The sequence below is a fragment of the Mugil cephalus genome, chromosome 4 (assembly GCF_022458985.1).
Source record: "Mugil cephalus isolate CIBA_MC_2020 chromosome 4, CIBA_Mcephalus_1.1, whole genome shotgun sequence".
In the NCBI taxonomy this organism is placed as follows: Eukaryota; Metazoa; Chordata; class Actinopteri; order Mugiliformes; family Mugilidae; genus Mugil; species Mugil cephalus.
This window is the reverse complement of record NC_061773.1, coordinates 15,675,532-15,696,017: the sequence shown is the minus strand read 5'-3', so window position 1 is coordinate 15,696,017 and position 20,486 is coordinate 15,675,532. Positions and strand designations below refer to the sequence as shown.

The 20,486-nt window shown below is 42.2% G+C and overlaps 1 protein-coding gene across 2 annotated transcripts in view; it reads right to left on the bottom strand.

The window, feature by feature from the left end:
- The window catches only part of mtss1 (MTSS I-BAR domain containing 1), a 60,194-nt gene that overhangs the window by 31,652 nt on the left and 8,056 nt on the right, over window positions 1-20,486 (bottom strand). For both annotated transcript variants that reach the window (XM_047582836.1, XM_047582837.1), the window contains exons 2-3: window positions 11,083-11,144; window positions 6,025-6,098 (exon numbers count right to left, since the gene is read on the bottom strand). In XM_047582836.1, the coding sequence (XP_047438792.1) occupies window positions 6,025-6,098; window positions 11,083-11,144 (136 nt within the window). The remainder of the gene's footprint in view (window positions 1-6,024; window positions 6,099-11,082; window positions 11,145-20,486) is intronic.

Below are 20,486 nucleotides of genomic sequence, written 5' to 3'. Positions count from 1 at the left end.
TAATTACAAGCTCCTGTAATATTCCGTTTATTAGAACTTCTCATTGGTTTCTGTTGCATTAAATTGACTGTACAGACAGTATTTTTCGACATACATATGTTAAAAATGCTGTTACAGTGCATATATGGGACCTACAAGCCCATGACTTGTTAACAATGGCTAATAAATAGCCTGGTAAAACCAAAACACCAAACACCATGGCAGCAAACTATAATTAATAGTGTATTTTTTTCACATTTAACGATTAAAAACAATATTTTTATAAATTTCTGCCCGGTGTGGTCTTGTAAATTTCATCACTGTAAATAATTTAATAGTAAAAGTCTCATGAGTGGGTTCAACTTATCTGTTTGATTTACAATTTGTGTTAAATAGCCCGTATTTACTTTAACATTACAGCAATAACATCAAGAACTTTTTAAAAGCTTTAATTTCACTATGCACTCAAAAAAAAAAAAATGTAATTATTGAACCCACCAACTTATATTGGGATAAGGGAAGCGCTTTCATGGACGCGGCCATCTAGTTTTTCTGACTTCTGTAACTGGAACACCGATAACTCCAGTGTGATGTTATTCCCAGCGCCTCTGAGGTAAAAGCAACGCACTTATAGTCCTATCAATAGAAGGAGAATCTTTTGTGGGTATTATCTACTTGTGTGGGTTCGTATTAGACGCCTTAACTGCGTTTCGCATCGGTGGCATCTGTGTTGACACAACACGAGATTACTAGCAGTGTCTACTTGCACGCTCATAAACAACAATTTAAAGTCAGCTGACGCGGAAACGTGGTTCGAGAGGCTCCCACACCGGGCGACTTCGACACCAGGTTAACTACCGACACGTCTCTGAGCGAGGAGCTGGGAAGCCGGCTGGCCTCCTGTCAGTTTGTCCCGTACATTTTGAAAACACAGAGCTCGCAGAAAGACGAGAACATGGGCATTACCGGGGAAACCAACCACAGAGGACGCGCTCAGACCCACCAGACCGGTTCTGACATACAGTGTCGCCTGCGGGCGTTAACAGGGGTTGAAAGGGGGGGAAAAAAAACTATTACATTTTTTTTTGCCTGGTGTCAAGACTTGTCAACACCAGGAGTATGAGCGCTGGTAGAAATGTAGAGGAGAGGCAGCTTGTAGCCTCCTGAAAGTCAGCTGCTGCATTTCACTTTTGTTGGTCTCTCTCTCTCTCGTACTCAGAAGCCGAGGATAGACTCTGGAGAGAATGGAGGAGGAGGAGACAGCTGTCAAAACACTCTACATACACTCTCTCTCACACTCACACACACACACACACACACAGATCAGTGGAATGTGCTCGATCAACACACAAAGCGGTGCGTAAAGGCCACATTAGCTTTGCGTTGAAGTAACTGCTAACAGATGTCAACAGTCCTGCGTTAAATCAAAACTATTCCTGATCCTCCAACAAATACCTCTTGTTTAAAGCCGAACTGGAGTGTGTGAGATACGTTCAAGGCCGATGGGAAGAACCAGCTATCAAAGAGTCAAGCCAGTTATCTTTACATTCGTGGATCGCCAGATCACACTGTGCACAGGGTTCATGAACTTTTTGGTATTTAAAGTTTAATCTCTTTGAAAATCTGATTTTCATTAAAAAAAAAAAGAATTAAGATCTTATTGAATCGTGGACTCTGTTTTATTTTGAAATAAATAACCAGATCTTCTAACTCTGTGCGTAACCAACTATGCTCGCTACATGAAGCTGTCAAGCTCACTCCATTTGTCATGTGCACGAAAAGCGGTAGTTTTTGTTGGAGAAGAAGAAGAAGGCGATGGAGAAGAAGTCGTTTAGGGCAGTCTATGATTTTTGTGGCTTTCTTCAACAGACTTCCATTGTCAAAACTGACCACGGACGTGGCTTTGGAACAATTTCAGATCTGAACATAATGTTCTGTGCCTGTGTAGGATACTTCCTGTTTCACTGGATTCAATACGTTGAATTTCATTTTTGATTTGTTGCACTTTGATTTTTTTAAAATAACTTTCTTAAATAACTTTTTCATTTTAGATCCTAGAATAAAACAGATGTTTCTTTTTTTTTATTTATTTTGAATTTAAAAATCAAAATCAAATGACATTTGTTTTTCCAGTTTTCGCTTCTGGTTTTAAACTTGAAATGCTAGAAGAAGAAAAAAATGCGCGGACCCATGAGGTGCTTAAATCCGATAAATGAGTTGTTTACATCCATGTTTACTCATTTGCAATAGTCTTCATCCCTGCCTTTGTCTGTTGCGCTGCTGCTTGTCCTGGCAGGTTGTGACCAGTTATCAGTGGAAATTGCGTGACACCACTGGCAACATGCACAAGATCAACAAGGACCTCCTCATAGGAAAGACGACACTCTGCAGCAACCCAACAAGTTGTCAAAAAAAACAAACAATCGGGTCACGGTATGACTCTGGATTTCAGTTGCAGACTCATGCATAAAACTCAACGGTGGGCTAAAATGCCTTTCGGCAACGTGAAGTGGGTTGAAGTTCATCCCAGCCACTGGGAGAGACTTCCCCAAACATTTACAGCGAGAAACATCGCCCGCGGCTTCGGCATTTTCTTTTCAAATAGGAACAATCGACAACGCGAAGAGCTAGCGTCCATAAATGCCGGGATATGTTCATGAACACTAGCGACCAACAGGCAGCTACAAGGAGACGGACGACACATCTGTTAAAATGATAGACAGTCCGCAAGGTGCTGTAAACAGAACCACCAGTTGGTTCGATAAATTTGAGTGTAGCTCATTTTTGCTGTGATTCAACAGATATTTTATCTTGCTTACAGACCAGCGAAAGAAAACAGGGTACGTTTCCAAGAACCGGTCTTCCAAAGTCTTCATTTGTTCAGTCAACGCTCTAAAACTGAAGTTTAATCAATTTTCATTGAATGGAAGGAAAGAAGGGGGGGGGGTGTAACCCAATAACGCAGGAAGTTTAGATAATAAAGAACATAAAAGGTTTAATTAGTTCCAAACAGCGGTGCTTATCTGTCAGCTGATTGATTCATTCCTTAGCAGTTGTGCACCACGTTATCTGTGACCTTTGAAATCTTTATTGAAAGTCGCTCGGGATATTTTGAAACTTTCGGCACGGATCTCCCTCTAAAGGCTTCGGATCAATTCACTGTCGACCCACAAAGGATTACGCAACAGTTCATTTATGAGCCGTGTGGCACAAAGGAAGGGGTGTGTCAGGGGGTTCTGGACATTTTTTATTTATTTTTTTATTACACTGACAATAATGTTCTTTGTCTGCAGCAGCTTTCACTTTCCTCTCTGCGAAACACACAAACACAAATACTCCTGATGAAACTTAAATCTTAGAAGTAAAAATGTTTTTTTTTTTTTAACCAGCCCAACGAATCTTTACAGGGAAACCTTTCTCGATTCCTACGCAGACACATCCACAATGGGCAGGCAGGTGTGGCCTAAGGTCATTTCCTTCAGGACAAACTAAAACTAAACTGAAAGACTAAACAGACATATGACTTCTCGGAGGCTTTTCTAGATTTTTGTGCGGACTGCTCTCTGTGGATGCCCACAGTCACCGTACAGTATGTCTTGTGACATGAGATGCATTACAGTACCTTATGACACCACGCTGGTGAAACATTCGGCCTTTATGCTCCAGGTGATGTCATGTGCTGTGAAATGTGATCTGCGGCTGCTCATTTCAAATCTGTATTAAAAGCACTGTGCTGCTATTCATACAGTCACACAGCTCCCCCTCTATGAGTCTTATTTTTTCGCTAAAATACGGCAGAGCAGGTCTGCCGAGGCTTCCACGGAGGGGAGTGGCCATGATTTTCGCTCCCACACACACCCACCCACATGTTACTGGATTTCCTTTAAATACCAACCGACTTCTGCGTTACATAATCACACCAGCAGCTGGCTGTGTGTGTGTGTTACCAAAGCCCCTCCGCGCAGGCGCTGCAGCCCTGAGAGCACCTCGGTGGGCCGCCGTCCGTGCATTAAACCGGGCTGCACTCTGGGATTAACGCTGATGTTTTATTCGCAGGAAAGAAGATAATCTGTTTATGCTCGAAGTGGGCCCGAAATAAAAGTGTCCCTTGTCAGTTTACTAATGTGGCAAAGGCAAAAAAAACATAAACACGCGCACGCATTAAAATGCACCTCTGTCCACACACACAGCCTCTGGGCTCAAATGAAGGAGAACATCAATGCATCTTTGTGGCGGTTTGCGCTCCAGACGTGCCCATAAAGATGTAATATATTCCAGAGCCCAGACTCCAGGACGATCAGTAAAGCCGCCTGCAAGCCCAGGCCTTATCACCTGACACCAGTGTGCAACCTCGCTAATGCGCTTAAGGCTAAATGGGAGCAATTGCCTGCTGCCAGGTTCCAAAATCTGGTGGAAAGTCTTCCCAGAAGAAGGAAAACTGTAAAAGCAGATAAAATATTTAAACGGACGTCCTGATTTTACACATCAAAGTCTATCTCGGGGAAGCGCTACCAGATCTGCGAAAACCAGAAAACCAGCGTGGGCTTCGAGAAAAGCTGATAAAGAGCAAGTGGTGTGATCTGGTCTGGGCTGGGGATGAAGACTGCGACTTTGGAAACGAACACGATTTTATCGATTAATGCGGTTATTCTTTAACTTTTACTGACTTCTACTGCGTTTATTTTCCACAGACAAACACGAAATGGCAGCAGGAGGGTGGGAGTATGTTCGGGTTCGATTTTCCAATAACAATACATAAAAATATTTATTCTAGTATATAGATCGGCATACGCAGGACGGTCAGTATGCAAACACATAAAGACATTTACATACTGTATCCAGATAAATGTACACATATCATAATGGTTTCTTCATTATTTTTTAAAAGGAGAAATAAATTCATCAAGCACTGGGACGCGGTGACCAGAACCTCGCTGCTCAAATGTACATTTGCCGCTACTACAACTCAACAGAGCCACCAAGTATTCAGGTAAACAGGAAGTGACGGTGAAGCTACAAGAATCCATTGTAGGTGACGGCAATGGCAAGAGAGAAAAATAAAAGAGACAATCTCCTCACTGAGCTCATATAAAAGCTTCTCATACAGACATATGAGGCAAACACATAGTTCACCCGACACTTTGATCAAGGAAACACCGTCCATCGCTTTGGTTCCTACCACCAGACCCACCGCGCGGACACGCTAGCCGAACAGACAGGGCGGTGACAGCAGGGACAGCTAGCTACGTCCATACAAACGCAGTATTGTAATGTTTCTCGTGTTTCACTCGGGAACGTTTGAAATGTGGTAGGACGCATGAGTACCGGGTGGTTACCTAGGCAACAAGAGTCTGGAACATCATCTAGCGACCAACTCGTCAGCTGTATGCGGACGAGGATGAAGGACGCCAGGAATCAAAAAACATGATATATCTGGTTCTGAGAGAGTGTTAAATAAACAGTAAAGTGCTCTATAATGTCGGTTCAGAAATACCTGTTCGGCTCCTATATGTGGGTGTAATGTGTGCAGTGGACACTATATACGAAAGCAAACAGGAGACTGCACTGTACTTTGACAGTGTGAGAGCTAACACCGGGTGAAACTAGGGTTCACTGTCGCTCCAGAGTAAAAAGGAAAAAAATACTTGACCAGAAACAGCCAAACTCATGCATGCATGCAAGAAAGCACGAAAGGCACAAAGCAAGTAAGGACAAGAAAAAGAGTGACGACTAGCTATTTTTTTTTCTTTTCCTGGCCTATTTTATCCTGCAGTAGCACAGAGCTTAATGGTTTCTACATGATATTATATGACACACACAGTCTGTCCACAGAGAGATAATGGAGCTAATTAGTTCCCTCATGGTCTCACTACTTATAATGAAAAGAGAGATACAGTGAAAGATCACACAGGGAGAAGGAAGGAACACACAGACCCACAGGAAAAACATTTCTCTCTGTTCACTGTAACGTAAAGCAGCTGATTATCGCCTAGAAGCAGATAAGGACAAAGTGTGCGTCCCGTGCTGTGTTTCTGTGTCGTTTACCTCTGGTCCCGGTCGCCATGTCTGCAACCTTCTGAAACGCATCCAGGAAGGCTCCAGTCACCACAATGGTTGTCCTGAAAGACAAACAAACGAATACACCATTTAATTACGAGTCTTTGGGATAAATAAACAGCCCTTTGGGTCAGATAACTGAGCTTTCCAGCTGTATTTGGAATACCACTACCGTCATCAAATATGCTGTAGCATGCAAGTGGTCTGTGCTGAAGTGCCTCCCATTTGCAGTCAAGAGTCACATTATGCGTCATATTGGCCATGCTGCACTCAAATAACTGCCAACATCATTTATGGAGCAGTAGAATATTTTACCAGCTTGTGACTCTGATGTATCAGAACCCCAAACAGCACCCTGTGCGTGCATCGTGATACAACTTGGGGAGGTGACAGACATTTTGGAACAAGCTGTAAAGTCTCTCTCACTGTACCAGCTTCCAAAAATCTCCAGTAATAAATTGAAATGACAACAGTCGCGATTGATAAAGCAGTGCACGTGGTCCATATCAACATGAGCACATCAATAATTCACCACAAGCTGATATGTTTTATTTTATGAAGGAATTAAAGAGCGAGCGCACTCATATTAAATATTTTTAATTTGTTAATTATTGATTGGATTTATGTCCTGCCTCGGTTAGTTAATAGCTACGAGGACAGAATATTACACGAGGCTCTCATTACTGATGAACAGACACTTGCAGTGCTTTTTCATTTGCCAGCAAACACTCGTAATGAGGCGCTGCATTATATTTTTTTCTGAATGAATGAAGAAAACCTCAACGCTCACATGAAAGCGCCCCTGTTGCGTAGACGGTCTTTAATGCGACCAAGGAGGTTTTGTAGGTTCACGTTAAATTCAAAAAATTCCACATCCAAATGTGGATCACTCAAATGTATCCTGAGTGTGTGTAGACCTGTACATTGGGATGGTCACTTGTGATCAGATCACTCAACCGCGCAGGTCTGAACGGGGCCATAAAGACGCACAACTGCGTCAATAAACCAGTGCGCTCTTAGTTTCAGCCCAGAGAACGGGGACATCAGTTACAATTAAGGCCACGTCCACACGTCTCCAGTTTTCCTTGGTGTTGTGACGAGAATTTCTCCGTAAAGGTCAATCCATTGCAAAACCGCATCTAGTTGTAGAAAGGCTGTAGTACATATCACAGACCTATTCCAAAAAAGCCAAAAAAAAGAAGAAGAAGAGGCCGAGCACGTATACAAACACACACAGTCAGGATTACAATCTGTAGTCCTCTTTAGCTCATTGTAGTGGTGAAGCAACAGCATATAATACCGTAGCCACCCAACAAGGGTCAATATCTGATGCAGCACCATCACAAGCCTGTAGTCTGGATCCGTCATGACAGTCGACTTAAACGTGCAAGATTTATGCAGGTTCACCCAAAAATCGTGATTGCGTGAATGTGGCCTAAGTAACGACCAGCTTTAAGGTAATGGCACTTGAAAGGGATTATGAAACATTTAAAACAAAAAGTCTCTGTTAGCCCTTCTTTGTATGAAGGGTGGAACTGTGGTCATGGAAGTTGGAAACACAAACAAATTAGACGTGACCTGGAGAACAAACGGTCTACGGACTACGACCCCATTGTTCCCAGTCAGTCCCAAACATGTTCTGCCGGACTGCAGAGAAACAAATGATTCGAGGTCCAACATACGCACCAACAGACTGGAGTTAAGTCTTGCAAATGTGTCATGGTGGCCTCCCATAAGCCACACCGATACCACGGAAAAACAAATGTTAGTCACGTTTGCTGGGAAATGTGAAAACCTCCACTCGGACTTTTATTTTGAAAGGTGGAGCCACACGAGAGCCACACGAGAGGCCGGAGTCCAGTGTTAGGAGTGCAACTGGAGACCTTCTGAGACGCACATCGTCTTCATCAATGGACCTTTTGTCTGGGTGTGTGTGCGTCTAGTCTTCAATAGGCACACAGATGCAGAGTCATTACCCCTGAAAACCTAACTCAGAAGATCAGATGACACTGCTGTCAATAGTGTGTGTGTGTAGTCTTGTTTTGTGTAGTGGCCAATTGTTCGTGGAATACTAATGGTGTTGGGACTTTTTGACTTATGGACAATTAAGGCTTGTTAAGAATAAAGCTTATAATTAGGTTTCAGCCAGGGTTAGGGTTAGGGTTAGGGAATACTTCAAGACAATGGAAGGTCCTCACAAAGATTGCAACACAAGTTTGCTTTGAGTGACCTCAGTGGAAATTCTCTTTCATATTAAGACTAAAGACTTGACTCACACTCTCCATCACAATGCATCATCCTTACCATCCAAGTTTGTGTTTAGCAACGAACACAGATGTCACAACTTTACTAATATAACTAAGAAATAATTTGAAATATCTGAACACACCACGGTGCCTTTTTGAGGTTTTGTGTGCACACGTTTGATCGTTCCGTCCCATGATCCTCCACTGCAGTGTCACAACGCTCTTTGTGGCGCTGTAGGAAAACTCAAGAGTCCATCAATAAAACCCCACTGGAGTCTGACAGAAGCTCTGGTTTTCTGTCTTTCTTCAGCCGCTTTCAAGTGAAGATACAGAATTTCTGATCAGAGACGGGCTGTCTCTTTGAAATCCCACAGCAGAAAACACAAGCAAATATTACCAGCCCTCCCTACCCCGCAAACAATGTTTTCAAGTAAAACTCCTTCCGCAACAAAAATAGGAAAAACATTTTACTCTGAAGATCTGTAAGAAACAGCCTCATTAAATTCAGTTACAGATCTTTATCCACAGGCTGTGGTAATAAAATAAAGATGTGTGAAGCTTAAAGCAAGCAGGGATCCTGTCATTAATTATTTACATATCTGATCTGGAATACCAAGGATAATTTCCAATATTGCTCATGTTTAATTAAATTACTAAGAGTACAGAGACTTAAGGGATTCAAAATATGATGTGGGTCATTTTAATTTCATTCAACCCAACTGCCTCTACTCATCGCCATGTCTCCATCAGTCGGTGTAAACGGGGGAGCAGAGCCAGTTATGTTGCATCAGTCTGAATCTTTATTTGGTCCACAGTGGACGGAAATTCATTTACATGGATGTTTAATGTATTTACGCATAGTTAGTTCTGGGTTCTACAAGATTGCAATGCCGTTTATTATTACCAAAAGTCATTAGAGCACAATTGTGTCACGCTAACCCAATCTGCAAGTCCAGATGTGGCTGCATCTGAAGCACTGTTTACAGGGCACCCTGGGATATTTTATTCTGCTAAAAACTATAAACAGAATAGACTGATTGAGACTGTGGATCCCGGTCAAATTCTGTTCAGAATGAATTAAGAGAGATGGTAGTTCAGGCTGGGATGTATGGATCAATAATTGTTTATGAAGATGGACGTAGCTTGTGCGAAGTAACACTTTTTTTTCCTTGCAGAGCAGTTTTGAAGACCGGTGTCACATCTCTGACTATATCTAAGTAATGTATATAACCCTTTAGAACCAAACATTCAGTCGGTGACACCTTAACGTTTGCGTTTTTTGAATTACCATAATTCACAACGGTTTGCGCTGCTGACAAAATTCAAAGTGTGGCTGAACACTGGGAGGTTCTGCTTTTATCTGGAAGACCTTCGTGACATTTTAACAAGAAATTCCTCGAAAAAAAACCTCTCTCTTCCTGTGTCGCCCTGGTCTTGCGTCACCCCCCATCCTGCTGGCAACAGCAGCCGTGCGTCATCGTTACAGTAATGGCCTCTTGTTTTTCTCAATGTTGAGCAATTTTATCCATTTGTGATTTATCTCAACCTTTTTTTTTTATCTGCAGACAAATGTTTTGGTCTTAAAGGTTTAAAACAGACAGTAATGGTGTTGTGGTACGTCGTTCACAATTAACCTGTCACAACTAGATGAGAAACAAATTGAAAAATAATGGGCAAAACTAGCGTTGCCTGTCTAGAAAGGTGTTGAAGAAGGAGGGTGTTTCTCAATGTGTCCAACTAACAATCTAACATCCAGTTTGGCCAGTTCATAAATTCTCTTTCCTGAAATTACAGCACAGTAGGAAAGTTCAACTTGTGAACTTATTCACCAGTCGATCTTATTCAGCGTTTATTCCTTCAGCTCTTTGTGTTAAAATTGTATTCTAAACTGCAGACTTGGTGCTGAAACTTATTTGCAAATTTATCAACACATTTGAACGACACCAGCTGGCCTTCCAACTTGTCCCTTGAGCTTTCTGGTGTATTCATTTTTTTTTCCTGAAAAGTGTCTGTATTATTATCGTATTTCGTATTTTAGCCGCTCATGTTCTGACTCTCACTCCTTGGTTCAAACGGTGACCCCGGAGCTGGCTCGGTGTAATAACAGCATAATGGCTGCGTTTTCCCCAGTGGGCCAGTTTACCGTGATAAGCATCGCCGTGCCTGCTGCGCCCAGTCACAGTCTATTAGCCCTGCCAGTCAGCCAGCTACACGCAAACACACAGACACGCACAATTACGACACCCATTCCGTTCAAAAAACTGCCGTGATCGCTCGCGCACATAGAGCTTTAACGCAGACTTTAACCCCACAAGAAGACGTGTTCGTTAAAACGACACGGAAATTGCACGGCCTTTCATACAGGAAGCGCAAAAACAAACAGGAATCACGGATTTATTGTTTTTAATTCACGGTATCGTGCTCCCTGCTTTATACTAAGGGTTGCGACTAGTCAATTTGCCGACTTGATTTCTGCGCCGCGACGCTTTAAGCGTCATGTCGACTGGTCGCTGACAATAACAACGTGGACGCCTCCGAGAAGACGGCTGCTCGTTGCAGCAAAAATCTGAAGTCGTGCAACCCCTAGTAGCTGCTATGGATAAGCAGGATAAGCACTTTTCCTGTGCAAATAGGTTAAACTCGTTAAAGACATAGTGCTCATTTATACAGTGATGATTTATCCATGTGCTAAAAACAGGTATTTTGCTGAAGTTGCCAAAAGCTCTGCAGAGAGCGTGAGGCTGTGTCATCAACTGGAGTTTCTTTTTCGGAAGGAGCAGCCCCAGCATGTGCATCTTACCTGAGCTGTGATTGCAGTTTGGCTCCTTTGGTCACAAAGTCCTCCCACGTAGGATAACTAGCCTGCAAACACAGAGAACAATAGATTACATTAAACCTAGATTACATTAAACCTCATCAAACCCTAACCCTAACCCCCACAGCAATAATCCCGGAGAGCTTATGGCCCTAATGAGCGCACACACAACTATTATTTATACAAGTGTTGAAGTTCTGTCTGTCGGACGCCAACTGAACTTATTTTAATCCGTGAGGTGGATTTAACATCCTTAAAGCCAAACAATATGATGATGAACGCAAATAACGTGTGTGACTCAAAAGCAGTAAAAATGAAAACACAATGAAGAGAAAAAGCTCTCATTCATACTCTGACACGGCTGCAGTGTGAGAGGTCAAGAGAGCGTTAAAGGACTCGACTGAAACGAACTACTGGTTGGATCTGAATGAAATAGAGAAGAAAAAACAAGCAGAAGGATAAGAAAGATGGACAAGAAGGACACAAACAAAGAGCAAAGTATGGAGAAAAAAAGCTCAAAGGTCAAACTGAAATGAAAGAGAAGGGTGTTGAGTGAACACGGAATGTGATTTGTCTTTAGTTAATTCAAGCAGAACACTGTCGCTGTCACTTCGTTTCAATCTCCCGTCTTCCACGTGTCTTGGCTTTCGTCCAGCCCTTCTCTTCTCTGTCATCATACTTCTTTAATCCAATCAGCTTTCAGGTCTGTCATGTTTTGGATCTCAAGCACACGTCAACTAATCTGCAAAACCACTCCTGCCGGTCCGCGACACGACTCTTAACGAGAGGATGCAGGAAATGGAGTGCGTTTTAAAAGATGAATCCGCAGACTTAATGAGTCCATGTCGGATCTTCCGATTCAATATTCTAATTTGTTTGTCCTCACAACTGTAAAAGTCCAAAAATTGTTAAATGAAAAAAAACTACAGATGATTCCAATACGTCGGCCTGCAGACATATAAATATCTTTAACCTTTGGCCGTTTTTTCTCCTAATCTGCTTCAATACCTGCATTTTGTAACAGCAGCTGACTGATTATGTAATCCAAGACTGGCTCGCGCTGCAGGCCCTGACCTTAGGTTACATCTGTGACCAACAGCTGCTGGTTTGTGGCGTTCTGGTTATTAAATTAAAAATGCAGGAAAGCCCTGTTGGAACAGAGGCCTGGTCCGAGTCCCACTTTCTCTCTCTTTATTTCCCCCGAACCCAGTCACCCTGTCCGTCCTCCGACTCAGTCGGTCCACCAAAGAAGACGATAATACCGCTTTAACCCCTAACACCAACGCCGTTAGCCTCTTAGCTCCGCACCACCTAAAGCTGTTAGCCAGCCCCCCGCTTCACAGCTAGCCAGGCATCAGCGCAGCGTGAGGCGGACAGGTTTACTGGCTGAGGGGATTTGGCACCGCGTGATGAAATACTGCAGGTGAACTGCTGGAAGCCTCTGGTGAACAACTGACAGTGAACATGCAATAAATAGAAAATGAAGGAAGTGAACAGAAACGTTCTGCTCCGGCACGTAAAATAGGTTAAAGCAGGTCGGCCCAAAACATTTAAGACGAAGTAGAGTTGAAATCAGGAGGTTATTGAACTGGTTATCATGAGTACGTACATATAAGATTTCACAGCAAAGCATTTCTGGATCTGATGATGATGCAGAGTGTTGACAAAATGACAGCATTACGATATGTTGTCATCTCTCCAAAATCTCATGCCAGAGATTTCTTTTTTTTAAACTGTCTTAATCTTTCAGAAAATCCATGGGTGGAAAATCGTCTCATGTTTAAATCTGCCGTGACCTGCATAGAATCACGGCTTCATCACCAGCATCGTCCTGCATTTCTGTTCATTCCTATCTGCTTATTCTTTGTGTGTTCACAAGGGGCATAATATACGATGTGCACTCTTTGAGAACTACATCCTCGGAATAATGACTGTAATATAAGAAATTAGCCTTATTCTACTTGAGCAGACACTAAACGTCACTCTAGACATCGGTGTCGAGCTACCGACCAAGAATGCACGACATAAAACGCGACTCCGGCTTGTATTTCACTCTGCGCCCGCCCTTAGAAGGCCCTTCTTGTTCCCTCGCAGGCTTCTCGTCTAAACCTAAAATTCTGCCAGGATTTGTTGTGACTGCCAGGAATGTCACAGCCAGTCGCAGACAAAATATTCCAGCTCCGATTCTGCAGCAGGCAGGGCGAAAAAGGCGACAGACAGACGGAGGACCAGGAGTTCAGTCCGCTGCAGCTTGACGCTGAGAGCTTCGGAGCCGTAGTTGCTAAATTGGGGTGCTGGGACCCGCAGGGGTCACCGATGGTGTCCAGAGGGTTCCCTGAGACAGCTGCCGACAAAACAGCTGTCCACTCTCATCTGGCAGGGTGCCTATTTTTACATCTGAACTGCACAACATCACTAAAAGAAGTAAGGACCGTCACAAGTTCCCAAAGTTTCATAGCTTCCTATTTTTCGGGAAACAGTAAAAGCGCCGAGACGTGAAATTCATGGTGGACTCTGCAATCCAACTATTTTTATTGTTGCATCCTTGGCATGAGATCATTCTCATAACACAGTTTTTCACAATAAGACACTGACAGGTCTAATAACTTGTTAGAATAAAACATTTTATTAGAACACAGATATCACTGCCAATTTACCAATCTACGTTTTAAGGATCTAATTCTTGGATGGATTTCTAGGATCCTTCAACACTGGGTCTATGTTGCTCATTTGGGCTGAACACAGCAATCACACTCCGTCCCGGAACAAATAACCGAGCGGAGTCTGGTGGTCTGGAGGTTTCACACACAACATATATGTAGACACAAGTTACCAAAAGACCGGAAGGGCTACCTCAGAATTATATAGCAGTAGTTTACTTGATGCATCTTTGAAAGAGAAACGGTTTGGGCACCTTTGGAAAGAGAGACTGACAGAGTGGTCTGGCAGCAGCGCAATTTCTCATCATATACACATAAATGTTGTTGCCTACATCTCTGATCGCTCTGAACATACTGCTTTGCATTAGGGTATTTCCTCATTTCCTGAAAATCGATATTTCCAGCAGGATTATAACCAACAGCAACTTCGCTTTCCTGCATTCTTGCGTCACTAGCTTCTTGTGATGGTTGTCGCATCATTGTAGAGGTCAGTCCACATGTGAGCAACATATAAAACAAGACTTATACAAGCTCCAGCTATGAGAGGACTGAAAGCTGTATGTGACAGTGTGTTAGATATTAAATAGAAGAGCTGGACAAACGCAAAGCAATATGCAAGAAGTGAAAGAAGGGGTAAGAAATTGTGGGAAAACCACAAATATCCAAAAGCACTTCTTTCAAAACTAAACTTTCTCTAAATAAATTGAAAACTTGTGAATCAGAATTGAATCAAATCAGGAAATCAGTAGCAATAGCCAACCCTAATCATTAGAAATGTATCTCATGTAAAAATACAAAAATTAATCAAGGAATGATCCAAATCTAGCATGAGTTGGGTTTATCAAAACGATGATTTGTTAGCTGTGGCACACACAGGTTAATTATCTAATGCTTTGTGGACTGAGAAGTGGTAATGTCCCTCCCTGTAGTGTAATTCCTATAGACACTAAAGCTCTGTGAGGACAGTGGAGACGGTCTACATGCTCTGCTGCTAGTGATACAGTAAACTCCATTTACACAGTCTGATCCGTCCGTGTACAGAAGATGTCGAGGGCTGTTATCCTATCGTCTCAGTCAACCAAACAGCATGACCAGGTATAAAGTTACTACGGCCCGCGAGTGTGGTCACCTGCCACCAGCATCTAATCCTACCGTGGTAATCTTGACATGCTCTACTGACCAACAGAAACACACGAGACCTTTCTGGAGTCCAGACCAACTTTAGCGACTCATTCAACAAGTCGGTCAAGCAGTTAGATGGTAACTGACTCATTCCTTCATCCACTCACTCAGAGATAGTTTAAGGCTCTACAGACTGAAACTTAAACATGATGTGATAAAGGTAACTAACAGTGCGCTAATGGTGTCACCATAAACTATGTTTATATTTCTACAAGTGCCAACGCACTATCATGGGTTCAACTCTAAGTTCAGATTAGCATAACAGAAGGTAGATGAGACTCAAAGTCCTCTTTCCCATGCCGGCCCTAGTCTGGACGTCAGACCGTGGGAAGCTGGTCTGGAGTCTCTCCGTTGGGAACTGATTATGCTCCTACCAAGATCAAGCCGGGCAAGTCAAAGAATTTGGGGCGAATTTATGTGACGATGGAGACCTGAGTAACAGCTGTGATGGAACGGTAATGGGCATCAACCGCATTTTCTTTCCAAAATAGAGAGCAGTGCTGTGTCCATAAACTAGAAATATTTTTATGTGGTGCCTGAAACATTTGGTATGGGAAACATGGAAGAGGGAACCAGAACCTGGATCGTCCAATAGCAGCTTAGACTGGAAGCCAGCCTGACGTGCAACGTTTATGTTGGAAAACGGGTCTTGTTTACAATTAAATGGCTAAGATTGGTTGTCGGCCCATCCAGTGATTTGCAGTGGTATTTTTAGTGCTGTTAGCAGACTCCTGTTCTGTAGAGGCGAAGGCAGCAACGTCTAATTAGCCCCAGCATAGCATCATTGAATCGTAAATAATTTTAGACGTTTCAGTTAATCTAAATACCATTGTTGGTGTGGTGGTGAAAGTGAAACCAGTCAAAGTGAATCTTATCTTTACGGATTTTTAGTTTCGTCTGATGTCAGATATGTTCACAAACCGATTCCATCACATCCCGCAATTCTGTCACTCCTACATTAGTGCATTAGTGTCCCTGTAGAGATCCGAGCGCCATGCCTCCATCGCCCACACTGAGCAGTATTAAGGAATTATGACAATGGAGCCATTCAATGCCAAAAAAGGACTAAAACAAAATCCAGGCAAACTGTGGATGTAGAGTTTCAACATTCACCATAACCTGTTTGTGGTCTATGATCCTGTACATCCACTTTCACCATATTAAACTATATTGCTGAAGTATCGTATGTAAGAAACATACCTTTGCAACTGCTAACTGACAAAACATTTGCCCTCCATTCACTTTCTTTGTCTGTGTGAGGTTTCTAAAACGTGTGTTCGTGACCTTTGGGGTGTACACGTGTGAGTGTGTGTGTGTGTGTACACACTGTTGCTCTAGGTCTTTTACATGTGCACCTATGCATGCAGCTTGCTGCCAAGCGAACACTGCTTGTGTATGCTCTCAGTGCTCCCAGATAAAGCGATAGCAGTTGGGCCCGTGCGGGCATTTCTCGCAGAGAGGAGCTGAAGCATTTTTCAGTGGAAACTTGTTGACAGTGAATTCCAGTGAACTGGTTTTATGGTTCAACTTCAGGAAATATTGAAACTAAAAGCAGAGACGCGCTTGCTTTGCACGTTTACCCGCTTACGGACGAAGCGTTGCATTTATACCAGTATATTTAAGGTTTAACTTCTCCTGTTTGGTTCTATTGCTGTTTTGCGAACTGGTCCTTTGGGGAGAGTTAACTGGATCATCACATTTTTCCGTTTCGCCAGGAGATCTTCACACTGAATAATTGCAATTTGAGTCCATTTTGCGGCTCCTCTAGAAGACACCTACGACCGCTATGTATCTTCACAGGAAAAAAAACACTTAACGCACTCACCTGTCACTCGCACTTTTTTTTTTTTTAATGTGGCACAGATGATAAAAATACACTGGGACTACAGATACTGGCCTGTTTCTCCAGCATTCTCGCCAGGAACTAAATAAATGTCCTTCATCATCGTGTCCTTCACTTGATTAAAAAGGGCTCTGACGTCCCACACATGCAATTCTGAGTCTGTTTTTAACGCAACTCAAAGTGTTGACTGGAGAACTGACGTTGTAGGACGTGTCTCAAGGAAATTCAACCCCCTTCCGTCTAACGTTTTGTCTTAAACATCTGACTAATTGGTTGGAGGAGTGGAAATTTCCAGTCTCAACATGTATGTGCGACTACTGATACACACCTTTAGGGGAGGGGGGGGTAGCTATTTACCTGAAGAATGTAATGGTATTCCACTGAATTCCTCTGAAACCAGTTTGGGAATTAAACCGACAGACGTTTTCACACTACACGTGGTTTTGTACGGCCATTTCCTACAACCGCCGCTCATGTAGCTTTAGCAAACAATGCTTAAACAGACCAAAACATGCATTTGTTAGTGGCTATTTTTAGTTGCAGATAATCCACTTTTGGAGATCTATCGAATTACTCCAGCAGCAGGACAGTGAATGTGCATTAAGAGAAATTACCCAATAAGGGTGGCTAATATACGCTGCGTGATTTACAAAGATAAACAAAATGTGTAAGCGATTCGTGGAGGAGCCAATGAATCTCAGGTATCCACAAGCGTTTTATAGTCAGCATCACAAGTCAAACACAAAGAAAGTCAAATGTGACGTCCATTCACAGTGTGACGTCTTTAAAAACTCTGTTCAACCAGTCCGTTCAAAATCTGTTGGTTTTTGGATCGGCGCAATGTAATCTTGTATAAACAGAGCAAATTAGAAACCATTCATGGAACACATCTGCAAATGTGTGTTTTATTTGTACAGCGCGTTAACACACATTTATCTCCTGCACCGACATTAATTTATCATCATACAAATAAAGTCAAATCGATTACAGTGCCGCGTCCATAATCATGCCATAACATGCCAGTTTACTTGAAAGGTACAGACGTTTGCCCGACTTTCCATGTGCAGTCAATGCTTGTTAGTAAGGTCATTCGGTCAGTTTTCTTAAGGTGGTGGTGTTAATAAAGGGCCACGGGGTGATGAAATAAGAAAAAATAAAAAATCCTTGTACTGCCAAGGGTGCTGGTAACAAGTTGAATGAATTTTAACTTTGAAGACAACCAATGTGAGCGACTGATGCAGTTAAATGACATATAGTGCAAACATAAGAGTCCGCCAGATGTTTACTATAGGAGATACCATCTATTAGTTTGGTTGCATGATATTAACCACGTTCACTGTATATTTTTTTTTTCCCTAATAGAAAGTGGTGATGTCAAGAATCTTGTTTCACTCTGAATCTTTTAGACTGAGAAACATACAAATAAACATAATCTGGATCTTCCAAAAGCAGCGTAGCCTGGAAGCCTGTGTGACATCCATTATTTAGATCAGAAAGTTGGTCAACAATCTGCCTGAGCCAATGAAATCATTTGTGGGTGGGACAGAAGAGTAAGAGCAACATAACTGCTCTGAATGGTTAGAGGGATATCCAACTACAAGAAGGAGCATTTTTTCTCTAAATTGGCTGAAACAAGATGAAATACAAATCCTGATAAGAATTTAACATGGCTGCGTCAGGCTACTGGTGACCGGCCGCCAGCTGCAAAACAGAAAAGCATTGACAACCACAACACTGGATTTCATTCATTTTTTTATTCCAAAGACAAGGAATAATTGAAGTAAAAAAAAAAAAAATGCGCTAGGAATTCTTTCCACTACCTGACAGAAATATGTCTGCCACTCATCACACTGACATAACTGAGATTAAGTGAGGGAGGGAGGGGGGCTGTTCGAACAACAGGTTGATGGTTTGTTTGACGTTGTGTTTGAGCAACACTGGTTGACTCAAAGACAGGAATACAAAAAAAAAGGAGAGAGCTAAAAGTAAATGGGTGGGGTATGTCAACACCAGGTTAATGGTTTGTTCAGTGAACGTGCTCCACCATGGACCAACCAAGACTTTATCTGGCTTTATCTTCATTAAGTGATACAGACAGACAGAACAGTGTGGACTTTCATTTGTTTAGCCTCCCTATTGTTTTCCTCCGCTCTGAGGATTTGCTACGAACCACATCTTTACGAAATATTTCTATGCCAGGCTCAATCAGCTGATCTCCAGAAAGAAAATATTAGAGTGAAAACCGAAGCTATGCAGCTCGAGGTGAGCGTGTAAAGGAATGAACGAGTTAGAGCCAAGACATTCAAGTCAATCAGGTCAGTAAGACATTAGGTTTGATGAGTTCAGTTTGGCTGTCAGTCTGACTGTCACTTCTGACATAAAGCTCTACCTGCAAATTCCAAGTGAACAGATCTCGGTCTCCAGAAAAACACCTTTTCAAGAACACGGGTAAATCTCACTTCTTTGAACAGCCACAAGCCTGTTGTTTTATCTTGGTTTTGTTTGTGTTATTTAAGTCCGCGGCTAAAATGAGTTTGGTTTGGCTGCAAGGTCAGAGGACAAATGGTTGCGTTTGAGATACTTGCTCACTAAATGTAATTTAACAACAACGTGCAGAGAGCTGCAGCAGATCTAAGAGGTGCTGCTTGGATTTTGATGCGACTGGACATCGAGTTATAAGTGAGGTGTTGCTGCTAAGCTGTTTTACCTACAGTCCAAAGTTTTCCTCCACTTAGGGGAAAAAAATATTTGAACTAAAATCAGTGCTTTACTTTGTACTTCAAATGTGTTACTGTTTTTGGTTTTGCAAATTCTCTTAAAAAAAAAAAAATCAGAAAGCCAACAACAAGCTCTGTTATCTGCTCGATCTGTTGTTTATGATTCTGATGATGAGGGATGTGTCGATAGCTGATCCAAAATAATATGACTCAGACATCACGGGAAGGGTCAAATACTTCCTCTGTTTTAGTGGCAGTTAGCTGGCATCAAAGCTACCAAATATTCCACAAAAGAAGAAGAAGGAGAATCGACATCATGTGACTAAACATCTGAAATACCTCCTGAAACAAAGTAGGCCAGGCAGCAATTTGTAACTTGTTCAACGTGGATGTTTGTTGAGGTGGTAGCAGGAGACTGTCATTCAATACTACCAATTAGATTCAACACCTAAACAGAACCACTCAGGTAAAGGCTGCGCTGAAGCAACAACAAACACAGACTCCTGCGTTTAAAAGAGAAATATTCCCTGAGGATTACAGAGTGTACAGGGGGTTGGGTGATCAGAACGTTTCTGGAGAAGAAAACTAATGTTTTCTGTAAATAAGGTAGAGACTACCCTCTCCACACTACATTAACTTTACATTAACAGACCTATTTACTGGACTTCATCGACCACATCTAGGAGAATATAAGGAAGATAAGAAAAGCCTTTATAAGTCTCTTAGAGAAGACAAATTGATTATTTAAAATTGGATCAGGGGCTCTTTTCTGCCAACGCCCAGTATTAAAATATCAGTACTGGATTGGGGGAACAAAAAAATGGATTGTGAGGTTCTGGCTTATGATATATATGTTTTGCTTTATTAGTTTAAACTTAATTCCTCCAACTCCCAGAACTGTAGGTTTAAGGTTCATAGTACATGTACCAGCTCTTTCTTATTTGTACCAATTACTGAAATCTACTTACACATTCGTTACCGTTTTTT